The sequence below is a fragment of the Acipenser ruthenus genome, unplaced genomic scaffold (assembly GCF_902713425.1).
Source record: "Acipenser ruthenus unplaced genomic scaffold, fAciRut3.2 maternal haplotype, whole genome shotgun sequence".
NCBI classification, from domain to species: domain Eukaryota; kingdom Metazoa; phylum Chordata; class Actinopteri; order Acipenseriformes; family Acipenseridae; genus Acipenser; species Acipenser ruthenus.
The window spans coordinates 30,863-42,500 of record NW_026708499.1 but is presented as its reverse complement, the minus strand read 5'-3'; the positions used below and the strand labels follow the sequence as shown (position 1 = coordinate 42,500).

Below are 11,638 nucleotides of genomic sequence, written 5' to 3'. Positions count from 1 at the left end.
TAATAATAATAATAATAATAATAATAATAATAATAATAATAATAATAATAGAGGCCGGCTCCGTATTGAAGCTCCGGAGGGACGCGCACGACCCTCACCAGTCATTACAGACACGTCGTGTTATTTCAGCCTCTCGGGTTTAGCGTGAGATCATCCTTCAAAAACAGAGGAGCGGCGAGACAGCAGAGGAGAGAAAGAAAAACAAGAGAGAGAGAGAGGGAGGAGAGAGGGAGAGAGAGGGAGAGAGAGAGAGAGAGGGAGTGAGAGAGGGAGAGAGAGAGAGAGAGAGAGAGAGAGAGAGAGAGAGGGAGAGAGAGAGAGAGAGAGAGAGAGGAGAGAGAGAGAGGAGAGAGAGGAGAGAGAGAGGAGAGAGGGAGGAGAGAGAGAGAGAGGAGAGAGAGAGAGGAGAGAGGGAGGAGAGAGAGAGAGAGGAGAGAGGGGAGAGAGAGACAGAGAGAGAGAGGGAGAGAGGAGAGAGAGACAGAGAGAGAGAGACAGAGAGAGAGAGAGGGAGAGGAGAGAGGGAGAGAGAGAGAGAGAGAGAGAGATAGAGGGAGAGGAGAGAGGGAGAGAGAGGAGAGAGAGAGAGGAGAGAGAGAGAGAATAATAAGGGAGGAGAGAGGGAGAGAGATGTAAAGATAGAGAGATAGTGAAAATAATAAGGGAGGAGAAATTTAAAAGAAGGAAAGAAAGATAAAGAAAAAAAGAGAGAAAAAAATATTCATTTGCCTGCGTGTCGCTGAGCGGTTGTGAAGGCGGTCTGTGTGTATCTGTCACCTTTAATAACATCCGCGTCACGATATCACACCTTCATAACGACCGTCAAAACACGTCCACACGGCCCGTTAGCTCAACACACACACACACACGCGTGCCGATTCACAACGTCATTACAACATGCAAAATGACACGGAGCGGACTCGCACTCGAGTGACTGTCAACACAGACTGCAAGAGATGCACAATACTGCTAATTATTACAAGAGCAATCTTCACTCTCAGCGGTCTTAGCGATCCGAGTTTTAAACACTGGACAGATATTATTATTATTATTATTATTATTATTATTATTATTATTATTATTATTATTATTATTATTATTATTATTATGACGTTACCTGCTCATCGTTTTGCCCTCCAGTCCCGCACTCTCCAGCCCCGCACTCTCCCTCTTTTCCGTACTGGTTCCCGGTTCGTCCCAGCGCCGCCTCCACTCTCTCCCAGTGCTTCGACTTCAACAGTTCCAGCTCGATTATCCCAGCCAGACTGGCCTGAAAGCGCTCGCCGATCCGGACGCGCTCGTTCCCGGACCACGGTGAGTTCAGGACACTTTTGCGACTCGCCATTTCCCTCTCCAACTCGCCTCCCCCTCTCTCCCTCTCTCCCTCTCCCTCTCTCCCTCTCTCCCTGCAGACTCACTATTGCAAAGTAACCACCTGTAGCTATGCTTAGTATTGCCGGATGCAGAGTCCCTGTGAATTCATCAATTAGACTCGTAATACTAGGTCTGTGCGCCTTGGAAGCAATCGATCAATTAGTCAAACTGATCGATTGATCAATAGCTATTTGGCGAATGATCGCCGTCGTTTGTGGCTGTTGTTATGTTTTAATTCTCTCTCCGCTCGCTCGCTCGGCTCACGCAACGAAGGGACTGGGCTGAATCAACTCGCTTCTCTCTTTCTTTCTCTGTCTCTCTCTCTCTCTCTCTCTCTCTCTGGGGGAAGGGAATGCTAAATCCACGGCTCCGATTGGTCGTGGGAAGTTTTCAAACGGGCTACGTCACACGATCCCTGACTTTTTCACTTCAATTGAAAAAAAAAAAAAAAGTCTGCAGGAAACTATTTTTTAAAGACAAGAAAATATTTTTTTTGAAAAAAATAATTGTTCGGACTTTGATCGTTACCCCTGACAACACAGCTTACTGAACAGATATTATTATTATTATTATTATTATTATTATTATTATTATTATTATTATTATTATTATTATTATTATTATTATTGAATAATTTGATTATATATTAACTAAATATAGCCGCTGTCTGTCTGTCTGTCTGTCGCCCGCAGCGTGACTATACAGTCACTATATTGGGGTTTGCATTATTTAGACGGTGTGGTGACGTCAAACAAGGTCAATACGTCATCCTCAGGATAATTAAGGAGGCTGTGTGGTCCAGTGGTTAAAGAAAAGGGCTTGTAACCAGGAGGTCCCCGGTTCAAATCCCACCTCAGCCACTGACTCATTGTGTGACCCTGAGCAAGTCACTTCACCTCCTTGTGCTCCGTCTTTCGGGTGAGACGTAGTTGTAAGTGACTCTGCAGCTGATGCATAGTTCACACACCCTGGTCTCTGTAAGTCGCCTTGGATAAAGGTGTCTGCTAAATAATAATAATAATTCTTCTCAGCATATTTTGTGACAACAGCGATTTGCTTGAAAAAACTACGTTTCCCAGAAGCCTTCAGGCTTGGCAGGCATATTCGGTCCACGAACGGGAAACACCCGCACTGACTTGCTGAAGAGTTTGTTAATGAGGTGTTAACCGGTCGTGAAAACGAGTAACTTGTGTGTTCAAGCGGCCCTTGGTCCTCAAACATGCTTCGGAGGAGAGAGACCGGAGAGAGAGAGAAACCAGAGAGAGACCGGAGAGAGAGAGACCGGAGAGAGAAACCAGGGAGAGAGACCGGAGAGAGAGAGACCAGGGAGAGAAACCGAGGCACCCCTGCGTGCGCGATGCAATTAGTTTAAGACATTATATAAATAGACTTTGTTTTATTATATGTGTGTGTGTGTGTGTGTTTCTCTCTCTGTGTGTGTTTGAAAGGAGGCACACACACTGTTTGTTTTTCTTTTTAATTAGTGCGTATCGTGTGCCACAGTCGCCTGCAGCGATTCAGTAATGACTGGAAACGGACCCTTTGATCTGACAGCAGACAATTCCTGCTCGGATCAAAGCGATTGGGGGTTGGGGGTTGGGGGTTGGGAGATTGGGAGTTTGGGAGATTAAGGGGGTTGGGGGAGGTCACCCGAACCCCTGCGTCGCAACACCGACCCCCCCCCCCCCCAATTTGTAGCGACTGCCAGCACTGTAATTACAACCCTGTTAATGTATTAGAAATCGAGGAGGGGCGTGGCCTCCTGACGTCACAGCCGCGCCGTGCGTTTCGAACCCTTTTTCACGACAGCAGGCGCGCCCCCGCTAATCGGCATCTAATCGGTCTTTTACGTAGCGCTTCGCTCGGGGGGTATGGAGAAGGGGAGAGGGGAGAAGGGGAGAGGGGGGGAAGGGAACACACTCCTCGAACTCGGCCGGCATTATACCTATCCGGGTCGAAAGTGAAATTGAAATGCACGAAGCGCTCTTATAAATAACAAGCCAGGTAGAGGTGGGACTGTTGACACGAAGCAAACACACAGGCATCGATTAGCGAGGTCACGTGTCGTTGCTTTTTCAAACGGTAACGCCTGCAAGCTGCGCAATGAAGCTCGGTGCAGGTAAACCGCAGCATTGTCATCACTGTTATTCAGCCGATTCGCGGCACATGTTCCCAGTACAGGCTTATTATGAAGCCGCTGATCACGCCCGTACCGTGAGCGGCACACAAACAACATCTTATATGACAGTTCTTCAGGGCTACAGGTTAATTCAGCTTCACATTTTAACAACACAACTCCCAGCAACAATTCTTCCCCATGCTTTACCAGACCTCTCTGTGCTTCACAATGCTTCCCTATGCTTTACCAGACCTCTCTGTGCTTTACAATGCTTCCCTATGCTTTACCAGACCTCTCTGTGCTTTACAATGCTTCCCTATGCTTTACCACACCTCTCTGTGCTTTACAATGCTTCCCTATGCTTTACCAGACCTCTCTGTGCTTTACAATGCTTCCCTATGCTTTACCAGACCTCTCTGTGCTTTACAATGCTTCCCTATGCTTTACCACACCTCTCTGTGCTTTACAATGCTCTCCTATGCTTTACCAGACCTCTCTGTGCTTTACAATGCTTCCCTATGCTTTACCAGACCTCTGTGCTTTACAATGCTTCCCTATGCTTTACCACACCTCTCTGTGCTTTACAATGCTTCCCTGTGCTTTACCAGACCTCTCTGTGCTTTACAATGCTTCCCTATGCTTTACCAGACCTCTCTGTGCTTTACAATGCTTCCCTATGCTTTACCAGACCTCTCTGTGCTTTACAATGCTTCCCTATGCTTTACCAGACCTCTCTGTGCTTTACAATGCTTCCCTATGCTTTACCAGACCTCTCTGTGCTTTACAATGCTTCCCTATGCTTTACCAGACCTCTCTGTGCTTTACAATGCCTCCCCATGCTTTACCAGACCTCTCTGTGCTTAACAATGCTTCCCTATGCTTTACCAGACCTCTCTGTGCGTTACAATGCTTCCCTATGCTTTACCAGACCTCTCTGTGCTTTACAATGCTTCCCTATGCTTTACCAGACCTCTCTGTGCTTTACAATGCTTCCCTATGCTTTACCAGACCTCTCTGTGCTTTACAATGCTTCCCTATGCTTTACCAGACCTCTCTGTGCTTTACAATGCTTCCCTATGCTTTACCAGACCTCTCTGTGCTTTACAATGCTTCCCTATGCTTTACCAGACCTCTCTGTGCTTTACAATGCTTCCCTATGCTTTACCAGACCTCTCTGTGCTTTACAATGCTTCCCTATGCTTTACCAGACCTCTCTGTGCTTTACAATGCTTCCCTATGCTTTACCAGACCTCTCTGTGCTTTACAATGCTTCCCTATGCTTTACCAGACCTCTCTGTGCTTTACAATGCTTCCCGATGCTTTCCCATATTCTGGTCGAATACGTGAACAAATATTGATCTTTGAAATAAAACTCATGTCGCGTCGGTTTCTGAACTCCTTGGACACACTTCAGCGACTAATGCGAAGTAAACAGGCCAGCGATAGGATCAGTAAATGCCATACGATAAGGCAGCGTGGGATTGTGGGCATTGCGGTATCCTCGTATGTAAACCGCCTAAAAAAATCAATCATTCACATATATTTATGATTAAATAAATCATTAAAAAAAAAGCGAGATTGACCCGATGCACGCCTGTCTCTGCCTGCCTGCTGCCAGTCCTTCACTCACGTGGCCGGGGCAATAACAGACCGCCCTTTTGCCCTTCGATAGCGCTGCTTGGTGCTCATTCGTGGTTAGTTCAGAGCGCGCATCTTCTGATCTGGTGCCGGAAGATCATTAACAGGGTCCGCTGCGGTTCAGCCGATTGTAACCGCGCACCGTGCTCACAGCCCCACACCGTCAGGCGCCTTGACCTGTTTTTCACAGGGTGATACAATAGCGCGCCCTGCTGGTAGGCTTGTGGTGTTGCAAGTATGGATTGAAAAACACTGATGCACGCACTGAGAGAGAGAGAAAGAGAGAGAGAGAGAGAGAGACAGAGACACAAACACAGACTCTGAGACACACATACACTGACAGAGAGAAAGAGACACACTGAGACACACACAAACACACTGAGACACACATACACTGAGAGAGAAAGAGAGACGCTGACACACACACAAAGAGACACACTCAGAGACATTGAGACACACAGACACACACACACACACACACACACAGACGTTGGGACACACGCACAGAAAGGAAAGTGAACTCAGTGCAGAAAATATATGTGTGTCAATAATTATTTTCTTTCCACATAAAGAAGGGTTTTCGTCCGAAACGTGTGTGTGTGTGTCAGTGTCCGTGTATCAGTGTGTGTGTCAGTGTGTGTGTGTGTCAGTGTGTGTGTGTGTCAGTGTCCGTGTATCAGTGTGTGTGTCAGTGTGTGTGTGTGTCAGTGTGTGTGTGTGTCAGTGTCCGTGTATCAGTGTGTGTGTCAGTGTGTGTGTGCGTCAGTGTGTGTGTGCGTCAGTGTCCGTGTATCAGTGTGTGTGTCAGTGTGTGTGCGTCAGTGTGTGTGTGCGTCAGTGTCCGTGTATCAGTGTGTGTGTCAGTGTGTGTGTGCGTCAGTGTGTGTGTGCGTCAGTGTCCGTGTATCAGTGTGTGTGTCAGTGTCCGTGTATCAGTGTGTGTGTCAGTGTCCGTGTATCAGTGTGTGTGTCAGTGTGTGTGTGCGCGTCAGTGTCCGTGTATCAGTGTGTGTGTCAGTGTGTGTGTGCGCGTCAGTGTCCGTGTATCAGTGTGTGTGTCAGTGTGTGTGTGCGTGTCAGTGTGTGTGTATCCGTGTGTGTCAGTGTCTGTGTGTGTGTGTCTGTGTGTATCAGCTTCTGTGTGTGTCAGTGTGTCTGTGTGTGTCAGTGTATGTGTGTATCAGTGTCTGTGTGTGTGTGTGTGTGTCACTGTATGTGTGTATCAGTGTGTGTCAGTGTCTGTGTGTGTGTATCAGTGTGTGTCTGTGTGTGTCAGTGTATGTGTGTATCAGTGTCTGTGTGTGTGTGTGTGTGTCACTGTATGTGTGTATCAGTGTGTGTCAGTGTCTGTGTGTGTGTATCAGTGTGTGTCTGTGTGTGAGTCAGTGTATGTGTGTATCAGTGTCTGTGTGTGTGTGTGTGTCACTGTATGTGTGTATCAGTGTGTGTCAGTGTCTGTGTGTGTGTATCAGTGTGTGTCTGTGTGTGTGTCAGTGTATGTGTGTATCAGTGTCTGTGTGTGTGTGTGTGTGTCACTGTATGTGTGTATCAGTGTGTGTCAGTGTCTGTGTGTGTGTATCAGTGTGTGTCTGTGTGTGTGTCAGTGTATGTGTGTATCTGTCTGTGTGTGTGTGTGTGTGTAAGACACTATCACACCGAGTCTTGGGGGGGGGGGTCTGGTCCGACAGCCAAGCCGGTTTTGTTCAGTTTGAACAAGCCGGGACTGGAGGAGGGAGGGAGGGAGGGAGTGTTTGGGGGGGCTGGTGGTTTTATAAAAGGTCCGGCTAGGGCAGGAGCTTCTAGCGGGACTGTGTCAGCAGAGGACGGGTAAGAGAGGTGATCGGCAGCCCTTAGCATCGCACAGCAGCCGCCGTCTGTGAGCAGGGAGCCCCCCGCCTTGAAGCGCACAGCAGCCGCCGTCTGTGAGCAGGGAGCCCCCCGCCTTGAAGCGCACAGCAGCCGCCGTCTGTGAGCAGGGAGCCCCCCGCCTTGAAGCGCACAGCATGCCGCCGCTTGAGAGGTCGCAGGAGCTGCTGAAGCCGTTCAAACAAAGAAAATCTCTGGGTAAGCATCGCGCTGCTTCTTAAACTCACCGCGCATTTCAGAATACATTCCTATACTACCATTATCATTATTATTATTATTATTATTATTATTATTATTATTATTATTATTATTATTATTATTATTATGTTCCTCTTTTCTCTCTCTCTATATGTACAATTTTCTGTTTTGTTTGGATGCGCAGAAATTTAAATGATTAAAAATATAATTTATTATAAAAGTCGTTCAGCTTTGTAATTATATATATATATATATATATATATATATATATATATATATATATATATATATATATATATATATATATATATATATATAACTGTGTTTAAAGATATTATGCATTTTTAATATAACTAGAAAGCGGAACTACCTGTTCGCTGCATGCTGGACTCTTCTTATATTTGATAATAGAGAGAATCCCCGTTGATCGATCACATCGAGATGCAAGTCCGGTCCAATCCCGCGGCTCCTCCGCGCTTCTTTCCACTAGAGCCTCACCTATACGGCTGTATCGTTTCAAAGCAATAATATTTTACACGTCATGCATTTCTGTTCTTCACTCGATACCTGCGAGTCATTTCTAATCGCACAAGTCGTGTGGATATTAATACCAGACGCCTATTACAATGGGATTCAACGTTTTCAAATATGATACATATTTTACTATTGAAAGTGACTCTGCAGCAGCCACTGACTCTGTGTGTGTGTGTGTGTGTGTGTGTGTGTGTGTGTGACCCTGAGCGAGTCACTTCACCTCCTTGTGCTCCGTCCTACAGATGAGACGTAAAACAAACGAGCTCCTATTGGAAGTGACTCTGCAGCAGCAGCAGCAGCAGCAGTTGTTGATGATGCAGAGTTCACCCCCCCTAGTCTCTGCGAGTCGCTTTGTTTAAGCGTGCTAAATGACTCATTAATAATAACGCATGATTGATATGAAGTTCGCGGTCCTAATTATACAGTAGTTGATATAACGATTTTTGTTTTCCCCCCCCCACCCCCCGCCCCGCCCCGCCCCCCCCCGCAGCGACAAGACAACATGAAGTCACTACCGTGAGATCAAAATTTCCCAACAAACTTCCGGTGAGTCTGTCTGTCTGTCTGAATGTGTAGCTGTGGTCAAAAGATTTGCAACCCCCCCTATAGAATTAAACTAATTGTGTTTCATAGAGTCCAGTGAAAGCTGCTGAATAATGTTCCCTTGTTAACATATTGAATTCCACCCCCTCTATATAGAATGAAGTCCCTCAGCTTCATAGAGTCCAATGAAAGCTGCTGAATAATGTTCCCTTGTTAACATATTGAATTCCACCCCCTCTATATAGAATGAACTCCCTCAGCTTCATAGAGTCCAATGAAAGCTGCTGAATAATGTTCCCTTGTTAACATATTGAATTCCACCCCCTCTATATAGAATGAACTCCCTCAGCTTCATAGAGTCCAATGAAAGCTGCTGAATAATGTTCCCTTGTTAACATATTGAATTCCACCCCCTCTATATAGAATGAACTCCCTCAGCTTCATAGAGTCCAGTGAAAGCTGCTGAATAATGTTCCCTTGTTAACATATTGAATTCCACCCCCTCTATATAGAATGAACTCCCTCAGCTTCACAGAGTCCAATGAAAGCTGCTGAATAATGTTCCCTTGTTAACATATTGAATTCCACCCCCTCTATATAGAATGAACTCCCTCAGCTTCATAGAATCCAATGAAAGCTGCTGAATAATGTTCCCTTGTTAACATATTGAATTCCACCCCCTCTATATAGAATGAACTCCCTCAGCTTCACAGAGTCCAATGAAAGCTGCTGAATAATGTTCCCTTGTTAACATATTGAATTCCACACCCAGCGCTTTGTAGTTTTCCAGAGACTGAACAGAAAAACTTAAATTTTGAATTCCCCCCTCGACTCCTCGGCTGCAGGTCATCGTGGAGCGCTACAGCAAGGAGAGAGTGCTCCCCCTGTTGGACAAAACAAAATTCCTCGTCCCGCAGGAGCTCACGATGTGTCAGTTCATGAGTCTGATCAGGTGAGAGAGAGAGAGAGTGCTCACGTTTTTATCTTGAGTTTTCTTCTGATTTTATAATACAATGGGAGCAAATGTGTTGCTGGAGCAACACACTATAACAGCACTAACTCGATCTCTCCTCTATCCCCCCTCCCCCTCCCCTATTCTATCCTCTTCTTCCCTCTCTCTCCTCCTCTCCTCTAGGAGCCGCATGGCTCTGGGTGCGACGCAGGCGTTGTATCTGCTGATTGATCGCCGCTCGCTGGCCAGCCTGAGCCTCACGATGGCGCAGATCTACTCCCAGAGCAAGGACGAGGACGGCTTCCTCTACGTCACCTACGCCTCGCAGGAAACCTTCGGCTGACATCACTTCCTGCACCTGAGAGGGAGGGACCCGCCTCCCGTCAACAAGACCGCGTCACCGCGCCTTGCGTAGCCAAACCTGTGTAATCTCGCGTTCTTTTAATGCCGTGATGTCACTTCCTGTCACTGTGTGTGGGGGCGGGGCAAACTAATGAACTCACTTCCCTTTTTTGGGGTACGCCAGAAAGGCGACCAAATGATGTCACTTCCAGGGCAAGGCAATTGCTTAAAGCTACCCAAGTGATGTCACTTCCTCCTAGTCAATGCTGCACGCAGGGCCATTGGGATAGAGAGGAGGCCCTACACTGCCTCCTGGTGGCAGGCTGGTGCAGCTGTAGTTTCCTTGAATGTGATTTATTTTTTTGTATTGCAAGCAGCGCCACTGGCTGGTCAAATGTTGTACCTGCAGAAAAAACCCAAAACTACCAGAAAATAAAAAAAAACACATTTTTTTTTAACTTTACATGTCTCGTATGCGTCTCTCTTATATAATCAAGTAATGTATATAACACTACAAAACAAAAGCAGCCACAACTTTACAGGCAGCGCTCCTTTAAAGGGAGGGGCCAGCGATCCTGTTAATAAAGCTAATAAGAGGCGAGAGAATGGATTTTAAAGATGGTCAGCGCTCCTTTAAAGGGAGGGGCCAGCGATCCTGTTAATAAAGCTACTAAGAGGTGAGAGAATGGATTTTAAAGATGGTCAGCGCTCCTTTAAAGGGAGGGGCCAGCGATCCTGTTAATAAAGCTAATAAGAGGCGAGAGAATGGATTTTAAAGATGGTCAGCGCTCCTTTAAAGGGAGGGGCCAGCGATCCTGTTAATAAAGCTAATAAGAGGTGAGAGAATGGATTTTAAAGATGGTCAGAGCTCCTTTAAAGGGAGGGGCCAGCGATCCTGTTAATAAAGCTAATAAGAGGTGAGAGAATGGATTTTAAAGATGGTCAGCGCTCCTTTAAAGGGAGGGGCCAGCGATCCTGTTAATAAAGCTAAGAGGCGAGAGAATGGATTTTAAAGATGGTCAGCGCTCCCTTCCTGAATGCCTGGCTGTGTAGATCACAGTGCTGTGCAGAATGCAGGGAGCGAGGTTGTAAGCACATCTGAACACTTGGGCGAGTGGCTGGCTGCCAGATTGACAGGTAGGTGTCGCCTCCCTATAGATAGACTCCGCTCACTTCACACCATCGTGGAACTTTCAACACGAACACTCCAAGTTCTCAGATCTCAGTACAGTTAAGACAATTAAATACATACCTACACATTTCTGCAATTGCAACAATTTTCTTGTCCTGGGAAAGGGCGCCATCCGTGGCCACAAAGAGGTACAGCAACTTACCCACACAATGACCTTTTCGCGGTGTACTACAGTGGCAGTGCTAAAGCGATGCAATACTGCCATCTTGTGGAGAGCAGAGCAAGTGATGGGGCTAAACTGCAGCCTGAGGGTTCGGAGAAGCAGTACTAGTTTCTGACAGCAGAGGGTGCTATTCTCTGAGAATAAACAGATTACATTAATACCAATTATAGCCATTACATTTAGAGCCGGTAAATAGGCAGGGCTATATATATATAAATTCATTCCTATCAATTAGACCACATCCTGACACCCCCACTATTGACAGTGCTATGGCAGGTGAATCAGTCCCATGGTGTGCTTTTGACAGTGCTATGGCAGGTGAATCAGTCCCATGTTTTGTCTATGATGCTGGACTTGCAGGACGAGAGAGAGAGAGAGAGAGAGAGAGAGAGAGAGAGAGAGAGAGAGAGAGAGAGGAGAGGAGAGAACACCACTCAAGTTAAATAAATAACAAAATAATCACCAGGTAGGAATTTTAAAATACGTTTAAATTTATTTGTGTTTGCTTATTTCTTAAATCGTTTATTTTTTAATGTTACACAGTAGCCGCTGTGTGTGTCTGTTTAAGGCAACGCGTTCGTCTCACAAACCAGAGAAAACATTCGAGCGAGCGGGCTGGGAAACCCTGAACTTCAGAAAACAGCAGAGCTGGGAGCGAGACTCCCGCTGCACAGCGCTGTGATCCAGTCCTGCTTTCACTGGGAGTTTAATAATCAG

The 11,638-nt window shown here is 46.3% G+C and overlaps 2 protein-coding genes across 2 annotated transcripts in view; one reads left to right on the top strand and one right to left on the bottom strand.

The window, feature by feature from the left end:
• LOC131733562 (dapper homolog 2-like) overlaps positions 1 to 2,912 on the bottom strand; it is a gene marked incomplete at its 3' end in the record, with an annotated part of 10,904 nt that extends 7,992 nt beyond the window's left edge. Inside the window, 1 exon segment of the mRNA XM_059021215.1 lies at positions 1,118 to 2,912. Within this exon segment, the coding sequence (XP_058877198.1) occupies positions 1,118 to 1,345 (228 nt within the window).
• A 3,992-nt stretch (positions 2,913 to 6,904) lies between these two features.
• LOC117398643 (microtubule-associated proteins 1A/1B light chain 3C) lies at positions 6,905 to 10,029 on the top strand. Its single transcript, XM_059021216.1, has 4 exons — positions 6,905 to 7,195; positions 8,220 to 8,275; positions 9,118 to 9,224; positions 9,408 to 10,029. Exons 1-4 carry the CDS (start codon positions 7,135 to 7,137, stop codon positions 9,565 to 9,567), a joined length of 384 nt encoding a protein of 127 aa, XP_058877199.1. The 5' UTR covers positions 6,905 to 7,134; the 3' UTR covers positions 9,568 to 10,029.
• The last annotated feature ends 1,609 nt before the right edge of the window (positions 10,030 to 11,638 follow it).

What these genes read in the sequence shown, in the direction of transcription:
- LOC117398643 (XM_059021216.1), top strand. Translation starts at nt 7,135, where the DNA reads ATGCCGCCGCTTGAGAGGTCGCAGGAGCTGCTGAAGCCGTTCAAACAA. An exon ending in AATTTCCCAACAAACTTCCG is followed by an intron (nt 8,276 to 9,117) that starts GTGAGTCTGTCT and finishes CCTCGGCTGCAG; the next exon opens with GTCATCGTGGAGCGCTACAG. An exon ending in CAGTTCATGAGTCTGATCAG is followed by an intron (nt 9,225 to 9,407) that starts GTGAGAGAGAGA and finishes CCTCTCCTCTAG; the next exon opens with GAGCCGCATGGCTCTGGGTG.